General features: G+C 39.3%; 1 protein-coding gene across 1 annotated transcript; it reads left to right on the top strand.

The window, feature by feature from the left end:
• Positions 1 to 594: 594 nt before the first annotated feature.
• Positions 595 to 15,021, top strand: LOC122295857 (dolichyl-diphosphooligosaccharide--protein glycosyltransferase subunit STT3B). The gene is made up of 6 exons (XM_043105111.1): positions 595 to 1,826; positions 2,161 to 2,697; positions 11,784 to 12,238; positions 12,971 to 13,093; positions 13,613 to 13,672; positions 14,599 to 15,021. The coding sequence occupies exons 1-6, from the start codon at positions 888 to 890 to the stop codon at positions 14,726 to 14,728; spliced, it is 2,244 nt and encodes a 747-aa protein (XP_042961045.1). The 5' UTR covers positions 595 to 887; the 3' UTR covers positions 14,729 to 15,021.
• Positions 15,022 to 15,233: the final 212 nt, after the last annotated feature.

The raw sequence follows: 15,233 nt of genomic DNA, 5'->3' as shown, positions 1-15,233 counted from the left end.
GTTGAGAGAAGACTTCTTTTTTCTTTTTTTCTTAATACTTTTATTTTAACTATGATGATACTTAGTACTGCATCCGATTAACTAAAAGCCAATTGAACTAAATATACTATTAACAGCCGGCAAGAAGTAAATAGATAAAACAAGAACGTATAAACAACTGTTAAAATATTAATTAAAAAAATATCAATAGAGTCTTTTATATCTTGACATAAAAGGAAAAAAATTCAAAATAAATAATAATTTTCATCTCTTTCAAAAAAATTATTTTATAAAAGACGCGACCACCACAAGAATGGGTAATACACCAGGCCTTGTGGTTTTTCTACTTAGGCCTAGTTATAAGTGCATAAAAGTCAAGTTTAGAATCTTGGGCAGCCAAAATTCCTTTTTAGGCAAATAAAACCCAAATTAAAATAAGGAGTTTGATTACTTATCATCTTCATATATTATATTTATTTTTATGTTTTTAAAATTTTACTTTTATTAAAATAATTAAAATTTTCTATTCATTATTTATATATAACATATTTAATAAAAAGAAGTTAAAAAATTATGTATAGCGTGTAATATAAGGGTGATGAATAGAAATTTTCTAAAATCAAACCCCCACCCCCCACCGCAATGTTGATATGGATACAAAAACGAAAACCTAATCTGCCTCTGGTTCTCTGTTTCTGCCTCCTACCAACAGGTCCAACACCACTTCGATATCCACTTTTGGATCTCTCAAATTCACATTCTCTCTCTCCCAGTGTTGGGATATTCTACTCTATTGTCCATTAGTTCCCCTTTGTCCCGAGAAAATCTCCGTGGAAAATCTGCTGCTTCAAACCCCAACTTTTGTATCTTCCTAAACTAAACCCCTCTCGTTTTCTTTTCTACCAAACATGGTTGGGAAAGCCGAACCCGTAAACGGGTCTGTAAAATCCGGATCGAACCAGAGTATCCCAGCGACAATGCAAAGCCCCCTGAAGAAATCAGATCTAATCCCGAACCTCTCGCTCAAAACTCTAAAACTGAAAACCAAACAGCAGGAGCTCCTGATCCGAGTGTCGATCCTTTGCCTCGTCTACGTTCTGGCCTTCATAACCCGCCTCTTCAGCGTCCTCCGCTACGAGTCCATGATCCACGAGTTTGACCCTTACTTCAATTACCGCACTACTCTCTTCCTCACCGAAAAGGGCTTCTACGAGTTCTGGAACTGGTTCGATTCCGAGAGCTGGTACCCCCTCGGCCGCATCATCGGCGGGACCCTCTACCCTGGTCTCATGGTTACCGCCGCCATCATCTACTGGCTCCTCCGCTTCCTCCGCTTCGCCATCCATATCCGCGAGGTCTGCGTCTTGACGGCACCGTTTTTCGCTTCCAACACGACTCTGGTGGCTTATTTCTTCGGCAAAGAAGTTTGGGATTCGGGCGCGGGGCTCGTTGCAGCGGCACTGATTGCAATTTGCCCTGGTTATATATCCAGATCGGTGGCGGGGTCATACGATAACGAGGGTGTGGCGATATTCGCGTTGTTGCTCACGTTTTACTTGTTTGTGAAGGCCGTGAATACGGGATCGTTGGCGTGGGCTTTGGCGTCGGCTTTTGCCTACTTTTATATGGTTTCGGCGTGGGGTGGCTATGTATTTATAATAAATTTGATTCCGCTATATGTGCTGGTGCTTTTGATCACGGGCAGATATTCCATGAGGTTGTACGTAGCCTACAATTCTATGTATGTGTTGGGAATGCTGCTTGCTATGCAGATTCGGTTTGTGGGGTTTCAGCATGTTCAGTCTGGGGAGCATATGGCCGCCATGGGGGTGTTCTTCTTGTTGCAGGTTTCGTGTCCTAATCTTTACTCCGTATAGAGTGCGTTTTGTCCACTTTTTTCAGCATGTTCAGCTAGGGAGCCTTCTCGTTTCACTTTACTTCGCCTTATTATTAAAAAAGTAAAAGGAATCACCATATTAACTAGAGTCTGTTTTCATACTTGTATGATTTTGATTTCAATGTATTGTGCACTGCCGCTAGAGTAGCTATGCTGCCAATTGTAAATAATGCTATAATGTTGTCTTATCGAATCCGTTGTAATAAACCTTACTTATATAAAAAAAGAAGTGATAATCTCTGTGCTCATGTCTGTTTTGGCACTAAATTGCACTGTTTGTGCAGGTATTCTTCTTCTTAGATTGGGTTAAACACTTACTAAGTGACACAAAATTATTTCAAGCCTTTTTGAGGATCACTGTGACCACTGCAATAGGTGTTGGTGCTATTGCTCTCGGAGTAGGCATGGCATCTGGTTATATCTCTCCATGGACTGGCCGGTTTTACTCATTGCTTGATCCAACATATGCAAAGGATCATATTCCAATTATTGCTTCTGTCTCAGAGCATCAACCAACCGCTTGGTCATCTTTCATGTTCGATTTTCATATCCTGCTTTTCCTTTTTCCTGCGGGTCTCTATTTTTGCTTCAAGCGGTTGTCAGATGCCACAATTTTTATAGTTATGTATGGTCTCACAAGCATGTATTTTGCTGGTGTCATGGTTCGATTGATTCTTGTTGCTACACCTGCAGTATGCCTTATTAGTGCCATTGCTGTTTCTGCAACTATAAAGAATTTGACTCTGGTAGCAAGGGCCAAGAGTAAGGTTACCCAGACTGGGTCTGTGAGGGGAAGCAGTAGCTCGAAGGGATCTTCTAAGGTGAGTTCATCTCCGTTATAAAAAAGTTTGGCCTTTTATTCTAGTTAATTTAAGGAAGCACTGCTTTTATCACATTCTTGGGAATCTCAGTTGTTCAACAATGCCAACAGCTTTGTCTCAATCGAACTCCTTTGTTTACCTATACGATGAGTTTACTTTCCAATATAGTGAATGTGGTTACATGCTTAGTTCTTTAGTTGATACAGGGCAAATTCATGAAGTTAATAAGTGCATATGCCCTGGAGTGTTGACTGAGGTGTTAAAGGGTCCATACATTTGATGCTTGTTATACGAACTCTGTTCACTACAGTTCTTTTAGTTGATGTGATCAAGCTTCTTTTGAATCTTTAATTGGGTATTAGTGCTCTTCCTAGTAAACATCGGTGGTGTAGTGATTTTAGGCTCTCTCCTCCCTTCTCTGCCAGACACTAGCATTCAAGTGCTGTTTAATTTGACTAATTGATTAACTTTGTCATGTGCATAATAATTTATGAAAAATTTTACTTGTAACACCTTAAGTGTAACATGTGTAACTCAGCTTATGTGGCACGTATTCAAGGTTATCTTTATCATTATTATTATTTTTTATGATTGACGTTATAGGAATATCAATGTTTTTCCTATATAATTGGCTATGCCTTCTTTTCTTATTACTAAAGTTCTTAGTTACCAATAAAAAAAGGCACATCAACGTTAGCCAATGTCAATGGTGTTACGTGGGTGCTACACTTGTAACTCTCCATTCCCCAATAAAGTCATTTTTAGAATTTTCGGGGAAGCGGTGTGCTACTAAACTTGATTTAAAAACTTTTCCTTCTTAACGAAGTGCCTAGATACAAAAGATTACATAAATAAATAAGTCAATTTTTATTAAATACTTAAAATTCAAAATGAAGTCTATCGAAGCACTTATTTAAAAGCAACAAGGTTCCATGTGTTTATCAAAATAATTTATTAAATTGTAAATCATAAAGCTAGCATAACATAAACTATCTGGGCCTCTGCCTCGCCTCCTTGGGCCAAGTCATGTCCTGCAGCTCTATCCTCATAAAAATTCTCACCTGGGGAGGTTAAAATATAAAAACATACAAAAATGAATCGAATATTCAAGAAGCAACACATTATACAGTAAACATAGTAAACATAAGGTTTCTTGAAAAATATGAATACTCATAAAAACATATGTAAATATTATGAATATGAACTTATTTTTCACTTGTCATAGGCCGATACCCGTTATTGACCCCTATGAGTCTAAGTAGATTCCTATTCGAGCTATGGCTGCTGGGGGTTGTGGAATCCATACATAAGGATGTAACATCCCAATGGAAGACCCAAATCATATGGCCTATACTCCAAAAGGACTAGTCAATGATATAATTGGAGCCCCATTTGAACCTGATAAGGAGTAAGAACTTTTCTTTTCCAAGCAATGTAGGATCCTATTCACCACCTACCCATATCCTTATCATATGGGATATTACAATTTCCTTCTCTTAAATTCCAGACGTCCTCGTCGGGCCTATTTTTTGTAGGTGACATGTGTCACCACCTAGATTTTTCTAGAGAATTTCCTAACCTTCTAGAGTCTCCTAGTACTTTCTAGACTCTAGAAAAATCTAGGTGGTGACATTCTCCTCCACCTAGCTTCGCGACGTCCTCGGCGCGGTATCTTTATGGAACCTTCGGATGTGATTTTCAAATTGCCACAATGACTCATTTGGTTCCCAAGTTGTCTCACTTTCGGGCAATCCCTTCCACTTGATCAAGTATTCTTGACGTGGCTTATGACTCTTTCTCTCGCTCTGCCTTGGCTGCTTCTTGGCTCTCTCCTCCTTAGCCCCTCAACTCTTTGTTGGAACGGGTATGCTCATGAACAAGATCTTCCATCCCTATCTGGATCAATTTGTGGTAGTCTATTTAGATGATATTGTCATCTATAGTTCTACCCTTGAGGAACATGTGGAGCATTTAAGGGTTGTTTTCCGTGTCTTAAAGGAAAACCAACTCTATGTCAAGAATGAGAAGTGCTTATTTGCACTAACCGAAGTCCATTTCCTTGGCCACAAAATCCAAGGTGGAAAACTCAGCATGGAAGAGGGGAAAGTTGAGGCAATCAAGAAGTGGGATCCTCCCACTAAGGTTACCGAGTTTCGATCCTTCCTTGGGCTTGTCAACTATTATAGGAGATTTATAAAGGGATACTCTACAAGAGCATCCCCCCTCACCGACTTGCTCAAGAAGAACAGGACATGGGAGTGGTCATCAAGGTGTTAGGAAACCTTTGACGATCTGAAGACAGCCATCACGGAGGAATCGGTCTTGGCCCTACCAGATTGTACCAAACCTTTTGAGGTATAATCAGATGCATCAGATTTTGCCATAGGGGGAGTTCTCATGCAAGAGAGACATCTCATTGCATATGAGAGTCGCAAACTCAATGAGACTGAAAGGCGATACACTGTGCAAGAAAAGGAAATGACAGCCATCATTCACTGCCTCAGAGTTTGGCGACACTATCTGCTTGGCTCCCATTTTGTGGTCAAGACAGATAATATTGCCACTAGTTACTTCCAAAGTCAGAAGAAACTAAGCCCAAAACAAGCTAGGTGGCAAGACTTCTTAGCAGAATTTGACTTTGTCTTGGAGTACAAACCCGGGAAGACCAATCTTGTTGCTGATGCACTAAGTAGGAAGGGTGAACTTTCTGCTATCACTCAAGCTCAAGGGGAGCTACTTGATGTGATCCGTGAAGGCATGGAATGTGATGCCTCCAAATCCCCACGCACGAACACGGGAAAATCGAGACGTCCGGATGATGACATCACGGGTCATCATCCTATCGACGTGTGCCAAATGTGTGTATAAGCGACGAATGTGCACGAGAAATACGCAGCGAAAAGCAAGTCAATAACTAAGTACCAGAATTTTTTCTTGTTTAATACAAAACTATTCAAAACATACATAAATAAATATTACAAAGCACAAATATAGCTTTTTTAAACCAAATACAAAACATAACATCAGCATCCCGGCGGAGCCGCATCCTCGGGCTCAGCCTCCTCCTCATCCACGATCTTTGCACCAAAATCTACGGTACCAAAAATGGTGCCGCAGGTAAGTAAACTCCAAACACCACTAGATAAAAACATATAAAACTCAAAACAATATGCGTGAAAGAAAAACCAATGCACATGCGCCATAAAACTATAATTTTTCCACCCATGCCAAAAACACATTTGGCCCACAAAAACATATCCTTAAAACCAAGCCTCGCCATTATCCCAGATAATGGCCCAAACCACCATTTTCCTAGAAAATGGATCAAAAGCCTCGAAAACCAAATATCGCCATTTTTCCAGAAAATGACCCACATCCGAAAACCATAAAAACAAACCGGTTATGCATGCATCATGATCTCCCCTAGGGATCATCCGCACACCCTGGCTCTGTGCCACACCGCAGATAACGACTACACATGTGACACCTAAACGAGCGATGCCCAGACTCGCGCTCTGCGCGTACCTGGCCAGCCCATCCTCTAGTCCCCGCCACTCTAGGGACCACGGAGTCGTCACGACAGCGTTACCGTATCGTGCGATCCGGTCGTCGCCCTGCGACAACCCAGGGGATGTCACTCAGTATTATCCACTCCCGAGTGACCAGAGGAGCTCCACCGAGATATTAACCCATCCCAGCTTGGGCTCGTGAGACACACACCCAAAAACCATTTACGCCAATAAAACGGGATTTTTTCGATTAAAAACAATATGCACATAAACCCAATATGCAACTCACGCCTCATAGCACAAATAATCAAGCAAACACAAACAAGCAAAACCAAGCACTCCGTCCTCAATCCATCCGACCCCCGAACTCCTCGGACTCAGTCCGGAATCAGCCAACCAACAACAATTAATTATTGAATGAGCAAAATATATTTAAATCTAAAAGTAGGGTTTGGAAAATACTTACAGCGCTATACGGTATTTTTAGAAAACACGCGGCGTTGCAAACGGCGGAGGAAAAACAATGTAACAGTGAAAATTCACTGTGGCCGTGGGTTGTAAAATACCCACTTTTGAACGGGGACAAACCAAGACTCGAGATTGATAGGGAATGACCTAAGGATGATTATGAAGATAGTGGAAGTGAAGTTTGGCCGTGGGTGGCGACGAAAACGGTGGTTGATGGCCGGATTTCCCAAAATGGAAAGCTAGCTCATGAGAGCTGTTCCGGTGGCTATTAGAGGCTAGAAATGGGTGGGTTAGGACGGCAAGGAATCGGTGATGAAATGGTGAAGAGGTGGTGGCCGGAGGTGGAGCGACGGCAGCGGATCGGGGAAAAAACCGTGGGGCTTGTAGGGAGTTTTCCGGCCAAACGGCTGGCTGGATGGGGCTGGGGTTCGGTAGGGTGGTGCGCCGGCAGGAGGGGGTTCGATCCGCGGGGGTGGTGTCGACCACGGTGGCCAGACGGTGGTGGGTCAGGGCTGAGCTGAAACCGGCGTGGGAGAGGAGAGAGAGAGAGGGTCGACGCATGGGAGAGAGGAGGAAAAAGAAGAAGAAAAAAAAAGAAAAGGAAAAAGAAAAAAAAAGGAAAGAAAAGAGAAAAAGGAAAAAGGGAAAAGAAAAGATGTAGGAAAGAAATGAGGTTCAATCCTCACTCCGGAAAGCAAAACAAAACCGCCGAAAACGAGATTAAAACCCATAAAACGAATAAATAAATAAAACACAACATCCAACAAATAAACCAATTTTAAAACGCAATAATTTAAAATAAATAAATCAATATATTAATTAAATTAAAAACAACCATTCAGTGAAAATACACGCAAAAGCGGGTCATCACATGGAACATGATCCCTTAGCCAAGAACTTGGTAAATAAGGCTAAGGAGGGGAAAACTAAAAAATTCTGGGTAGAGGACGGTCTTCTCTACACCGTCAGGCGGCGAATCTATGTTCCAAAGTGGGGAAACCTACGGAGGAACCTTATCAAGGAGTGCCACGATTCCTTGTGGGTTGGACATCCGGGCCAACGATGTACTCGAGCTTTGCTGGAAGCTTCCTACAATTGGCCTCAATTGAGAGATGAGGTGGAACCCTACATGAAGACTTTTCTTGTGTGTCAACAAAATAAGGTGGAGAATCAAAGTCCTGCAGGATTATTAGAACCACTACCCATTCCTTCTCATCCATGGGAAAGTGTGAGCATGGATTTCATAGTGGCTCTACCTAAATCCGAAGGATGCGGTACTATCATTGTGGTGGTAGACCGATTCTCCAAGTATGCCACCTTCATAGCGGCCCCTAAAGATTGCTTAGCTGAAGAAACTGCAAAATTATTCTTCAAGCATGTGGTGAAATATTGGGGCTTACCACAGAGCATCATTAGTGATCGGGACCCTCACTTCACAGGAAAGTTCTGGTCGAGACTATTTAAGCTTATGGGTTCTGCCCTACATTTCTCTACCAGCTTTCATCCACAATTAGATGGGCAAATTGAGAGGGTGAATGCCTTGTTGGAGTTATACTTGAGGCACTTTGTAAGTGCCAACCAATCTGATTGGGCTAAGTTGTTGGATGTCGCTCAATTCTCCTACAATTTATAAAGGAGTGAATCCACAAACAAAAGCCCATTTGAGATTGTAATGGGACAGCAACCACTTACTCCGCAATCATTGGAGACAAGCTATGCGGGGAATTGTCCAACAGCCTTCAAGGTTGCTAAGTCTTGGAACGAACAATTGGATGTGACCCGCTACTACTTAGACAAAGCAACCAAGAAGATGAAGAAGTGGGCTGATCAGAAAAGGAGGCATGCGGAATATCGTATAGGCGACTTGGTGTTAGTAAAGGTCTTGTCGAGCCAACACAAATTCACAAGAAAGCTACACAAGGGGCTTGTACAACGTTATGAGGGACCATTCCCAATCATCAAGAAAATAGGGAAGGTCTCCTACAAGCTAGACTTACCCTCCAAGTTCAAGCTTCATCCAGTCTTCCACGTTAGCTGTTTGAAGCCTTACCATGGTGATGAAGAGGAGCCAACACGAGGAGAGTCTAAGCGCGCCCCAAGGGAGCATAACTACCACTTTTGACAAGGAAGTAGAAGAAATCTTGGCGGACTGTGTCATCAGGCGAAAGAGTCATAAGCCACGTCAAGAATACTTGATCAAGTGGAAGGGATGGCCCGAAAGTGAGACAACTTGGGAACCAAAGGAGTCATTGTGGCAATTTGAAGATCACATCCGAAGGTTCCATGAAGATACCGCGCCAAGGACGTCGTGAAGCTAGGTGGGGGAGAATGTCACTACCTAGATTTTTCTAGAGAATTCCCTAACCTTCTAGAGTCTCCTAGTCCTTTATAGATTACTCTTGAATCTTGTAGAATTGTATGGAGTATTCTAGAATGATGTAAAACCCCTTAGGGAAGGGCCTTTTAGACAATTCTAGAGTAGTGATCTAGAAAGTTATTTACCCTTGGATTGGTGACAAGTGTCTCCATCCTAACCATTCTTTGTACCAAGAGTTCCCTATAAATAGAGGGGCTCTCATTTGTGTAAATCACCAAGCCATAAGAGAAACAAGTTCTCTAGAGCTTCTCTCTCTATCTTCTCTCTCTAGTTTTGTTCTCTATTGTCTTGAGTCATTTAGAAGGCTTACTTAGGAGCTTTGTGGAGAGAAAACCTCCTAAGGCCGCACGGGACGTGTGAAGAAATTCTAAGTCCGTGACACATGGCTCAAGTCCCACATTTATGGTTGGGCTAGACTCTGATACCGTTTGTAATGCTTTAATAGAAGGCCAAAATCACATGACCTATATTCCAAAAAGACTTGTCAGTGGTACAATTGGAACTCTATTGGAACCTTATAAAGGGTAAGAATTTCTCTTTTCCAATCAATGTGGGATCTTATTCACTAACTACCCTTATCCTTATCATATGGTGTATCACAAAGGAAGACTCACTGGGTGCACTTTTAGCATGTACAATCTGGCAATGCAATATGACCATAACATATGGTACCATCTTCATATCATAACATAGGTATTAAGTATTTTATTATTCATATTTCATCATAATCATACTTGCATATTTGTCAGTCATATCATAGATTTCAAATGAAATTGCATTCTTTCATAAAATGTTGTGATACATGCTTCATCACATAAAATTATGAGTTTTCATAAATCTTTTGTTGCATAACTCCATTACTAATTTACCTATCAAAAAAAATAACTCCATTACTAATTTAATGCATAAATCTTCACATAAATAATGGATTTTCATAAAATATTTGATGCATGTCTTGCAACTAGCACGAAACTTATGCATAAAATCATGATATTTATAAATTAATCATGACTTGGGTACATAAAAATGGATTTGCAATGGAGGGCATACATGCATAATACTTTTATAAAAGACCTGTTTTCACTGTACATACGTGTAAAGGTATGGTTATGCTACTTGCCTCGCAACGTTAATCCAATATTTCCGGCAAGAAATCAATCACATGAACTAGAATGAGAGAGAAAACGTGAGGGATGTTGTGAGAAGGGTGAGGCAGTTGGCTATTGGCATGGTGAACGTGGGACACGCACGGTGCTGGACTGGGTATCTTGGGTTTGGCCGTTGCATTTATGGAGGCTTATGGTTTTTTTCAAATAACACATGGAAGGGAGATATTTATAGAGTGATTTGGAAGAGGGTGCTGACGAGTTCAAGTTCGAGTTAGACTTTTCCCAATCATTCAAGAAGAGAGTTTGAATCTAAAAACATGATCTAATGGTTCATTCAATGTTGGATTGGCAGTGGCTAAGACTGCGTAGGATACTTCAATTATTGATGATTTTAAATTAAAATAAATCTCTAATGGCCGATCTTTAAATTCTAAGACTCTTAACTCATTCAATAAATAATAAATGAGATTTAACCTAGTTATTGAACCTAATTAAAATTCCTAATTAATCTCAATAATTTATCACTTGCAGGTTTATCCAATATGAAATTTAGGCCCAATAAAAATTATCAATATTCCGATCTTATAATTATTCGGCCAGGTTATTACAACAGTAGGAGTGTACAAGTAGCTGGAATAAGTCAATTTGAATGTATAATATATATGTGTATATATGACCGATAAAAAAAATGTGTATATATATTATGCTTTATTGATAGTCTAATGGTTGTCTCTTGTTGAGAGTTTTAAGGTTGTTTATATTGATGGCAAGCTGAGAATCAGTTATATTGTCAATGTTGATATCTTGATGTGATACATAGTATTTTAGTTACTGTTTGGATTTTTATTTTTATTTTTTTTTACAAGTAATAAGAATTTTTTTTTGATAAGTTTATAAGTAATAAGAAATTATTTAAGTGCATAAGAAATTTTATTGACTAGTAAATAGACATAGCTCAAGTTCACATGAAGTGTACAAGAGGAAACACCTATATACAAACTAGGAACTAGAATAGGCTAAAAGCAAATCATGAAAAATGTCTCCATTCAATACAAGAGCCTTCGCCCAAATACACAAAGTACTAAAGAAAAACTCTCTGAGTTCTCCCATCAAACGTTCTCTATCTTCAAAGACCCTGCCCATTTCTTTCCACACCACATCAAACATAAAGGGACCATCCTCCAAGTAGCAACAATGTGATTATTCCCTTGGTGGTTGGATTTTTTTTTTTTAATTTAGTTTTTTTCTTAGCTCATGGTTTTTGCAGTTTCTAAAATATCTATTTTAATGTCACTAGTGTGTGTCTAAAGTATTTATTATACATTACGAACCCCATTTCAATTTGGGTTGAAATTTGGAAAGAGTCTGAGCGTTTAAAAGTGGGTTGGTCGGAACCCTATATTGGAAGAATATGAAATATTACATATACCACTAAGAAAAAAACCAAAACAAGTGTTTAGGTTCTTCAAGTAGGTATTTGCTTGTAAATCCGACGAGATCACATAGGAGAAAATGGATAAGTTGGATTGTGTTTCTTGCTACCAACATTATGTGATGATATCCTTTTGATTATGTTTTCTGTGTATTAAAAATTACTGTTGCTTACTTTTCCTTCACAAATAGGCTTCACTTGATCAATCCCAGCCTTTCCAAAGAAATGGTGCTATTGCCTTACTTCTCGGTGCCTTTTACTTGCTCAGTAAGTATGCAACACACTGTACCTGGGTCACATCAGAGGCATACTCGTCTCCCTCAATTGTCTTGGCTGCTAGGGGTGCCCATGGCAACAGGGTCATCTTTGATGATTATCGTGAGGCATACTTTTGGCTGCGGAAGAATACTCCGCCGGATGCTAAGGTGATGTCATGGTGGGATTATGGATACCAGATAACTGCTATGGGAAACAGAACTGTTATAGTTGATAATAACACCTGGAACAATACACACATTGCTACTGTTGGACGTGCAATGTCATCATATGAAGATGAGGCATATGAAATTATGAGGTCACTTGATGTGGATTATGTATTAGTTGTCTTTGGAGGGGTTACCGGCTATTCTTCTGATGATATTAACAAGTAAGGCCAATTTGGAAACACCCTGCACACTTTGGATGATTTCTTGAAGCAAGTGATGTGTTTGTGTGTGCTTGCACTTGTGTGGTTGTGTGTGCGCCTGCGTGCATGTGTCCATTTTGTTTTGTAAATTTGACTAGATCATAGAAGATGCATAATTAGCTGCTCTGTCAGCTTTTGTGGTAAGCAAGTCACACAATGCCCCATCAGCCCCATTTTTTTGGCCTTTTGTTTTTGAGCCAAGTTGTGTTGACTGTTAAGAATGGTTTTATTTTATTTGGGTTGTGTATCAACCAATTGTGGCATACTGGTTTGACTCTTTTCACAAAAGTTGAATAATCTTGCAAAAAGTAATCAAATAACTTTTGGACTACTTGGTCTGTCTGTCTTATGAAATAGTTTGCAGCTGTGCATAGCAAATACCATGTTTATGGCTGACATGCTGATCATAACTTTGGATCCTTGGGCTATGCTAATTTGCTAAACAATTTTTGGTTTGTAATTAAGTGGATGCTAGAAATGTGTCCTGTTTAATCTATTGAGTAGAGAGTACATATAATGCTACTTTGATGCCCTTTTGTTTATATTGGTTCTGTCGTACAAATATATCACTGCTACTTGGTTATAATATTTTCTGTTATTTGCATTCACTATTTAAATTAGTTGAGCTCAAGAATTTAATTTTACCAACAATATTCTTGCATCATATACTAACTAGGAATATATATATTTCAGATTTTTGTGGATGGTGAGAATCGGAGGTGGGGTTTTCCCTGTAATAAAAGAACCCGATTACCTTGTTAATGGCGAGTACCGTGTTGACAAAGGGGCTGCTCCCAAGATGTTGAACTGTCTCATGTAAGTTTTGTTGCATTGCTACAATGATACATGCAGTTGTTTTGAGTATGAGACCACCCCACTCCCCCATGCGGGGTTGGGGCAAGACCTTCATGGTGGGGTGTGAAAATATTCAGCTAGAATTGTGTGTTGTCAATAACAGCATCAATCCTTAGTGAAATGCTATTTAATAATTTATTCGAACAGGTTATTGTATGTGTATGTGTGAGCTCTAGGATGTCTCCATTTCTATGATTCATACTAGCCAATACACTTGTCGAAATTGTGAGCCTGATACATTACACTCCCTCCAAATTGTGTATCTTGTATTGCTAGTGAGAAATGCATTTGTTTTGTCTTAATGTCAGCTGATAATGTGTTACTGAACTATCTATATATACAATAATATAGCCATTCCACCTTCAGTCCATAAGCTCTCTCTTTTTCTCTCATAGGACATTATAATTTATAAAAAAACTGGTACGTTATAGTTTTTTTTTTTGGTTTATTTATGTCTCTTTAATCTCTTTTGGTCTTCAGGTACAAATTGTCTTATTATCGATTTGGAGAGTTGACAACAGAATATGGCAAACCACCTGGGTAAGTTCAAGGTTTATCTTCCATTCAACTGGAAATGGATATGCATTTATGTTTTAACCAGAAGCACACGATACACCAGTTTTAATAATAGCAAGGTTGTTGTTTCACATGCATGTGAAAAAAGGATAACGTAAGTAATCAAAGAGCTACTATGAATGAAGTAGAGAATAAATTTAATAAAAAGTCAAAACCAAAACATAAAGTAGATGCACATCGCTAGAAGGCAAGGGATAGAAGCTCTGCATATCACTATGAAGCCGAGGCATAGAGGCTGCTAGTGTTTGGGTTGTCATGGTACATATATGATTTATGGATACATTTGTAAATGAACCATCAATAAATTGAGCTTAACTCATGTAAACTTGACTCGGGTTTGATTCATATGTTAAGTCATAACTCATCCTTCTTCAAGGGTTAGAAGAAATCTACATGTTAACAATACATCGCACTGGGTAATAAAAGATCCATAAGCACTAATACTCAAGCAAACTGTAAACTTCCTGCATCCTCATCCTCAACATCAGCAGGGACAATTGAAATATATTAAAAAAATGAGTCGACTAAGTAAATGGTATGTCATACAGCAAAAAGGTATTGAATCTGAATTTACCTCTGAAAAGTCCCTTAAACACAATTAAATATTCACACGTTGGTTTTCTTGTTTCTATTTCTTCCTCCTAAATAGGTGTTATCTCTTGTATACCCCGTGTACTTGGGCTATGCTTATTTGTATTAATATAATTTTACCGTGTACTTATAAAAAAAAAATATTCACACATGAAACATTTAACCCTTTGTGTGCAAGGCTGTGCATCAGTCTCATATCCTATTTGTATTGGTTTCTGCTTAGTGGTTTAGAGGCATTGTTGTACTCTTAAAGTATTTGTTTCGTAATTGTTGGTGTTTTCCTTTTTTTGAAATGGCAGGTATGATCGTGCAAGGGGGGTTGAAATCGGAAACAAGGATATTAAACTTGAATATCTGGAAGAGGCTTTTACAACATCTAACTGGATTGTTCGCATTTACAAAGTTAAACCACCAAATAATAGATGGTAAAGTCCTTTCTCCACACACCACCCCCCCCTTTCTCTCTCTGTGCGGGACAGATGAAACTATAAGAGTTTGATTCGTGAAATCAGTGTTAGGGATATATTATGTAGTTTGCATTTGTAGCATTCAAGGCTCTAAATGTTCAGGACCTTGTTTTTCAAGATTTTGTATTGGCTTTTTACCTCATCTATTTTAAACTGTTTATTTGATTGTGGTTGAGGAACAGTTATTTAAATTCGAAACGTAATAGTCTGGCATGGTGCAGCTTACAGTTCCACATGCAATGATGGTTATTATAATTTTCCTCTATCAATGATTAGTTGTTCAATGAGCTTTGACTAGGAATTACCAATCCTTAGTGGCCTCTATGCAGGGAACGAACTATGTTCCATATTTACCTTGGCACTGTGCTGCGCTACCATTTTCAGGCAATGTTTCATAGCTAGGTAGGATTGCAACTTCTCTACAAACGCTGGGATTGGATGAAAGGATTTAGTCATTCCTCGAATAC

The sequence above is a fragment of the Carya illinoinensis genome, chromosome 15 (genome assembly GCF_018687715.1).
Source record: "Carya illinoinensis cultivar Pawnee chromosome 15, C.illinoinensisPawnee_v1, whole genome shotgun sequence".
NCBI classification, from domain to species: Eukaryota; Viridiplantae; Streptophyta; class Magnoliopsida; order Fagales; family Juglandaceae; genus Carya; species Carya illinoinensis.
This window is presented reverse-complemented; position numbering and strand designations above follow the sequence as displayed.

What these genes read in the sequence shown, in the direction of transcription:
- LOC122295857 (XM_043105111.1), top strand. Translation starts at nt 888, where the DNA reads ATGGTTGGGAAAGCCGAACCCGTAAACGGGTCTGTAAAATCCGGATCG. An exon ending in GGGTGTTCTTCTTGTTGCAG is followed by an intron (nt 1,827 to 2,160) that starts GTTTCGTGTCCT and finishes CTGTTTGTGCAG; the next exon opens with GTATTCTTCTTCTTAGATTG. An exon ending in GCTCGAAGGGATCTTCTAAG is followed by an intron (nt 2,698 to 11,783) that starts GTGAGTTCATCT and finishes CTTCACAAATAG; the next exon opens with GCTTCACTTGATCAATCCCA.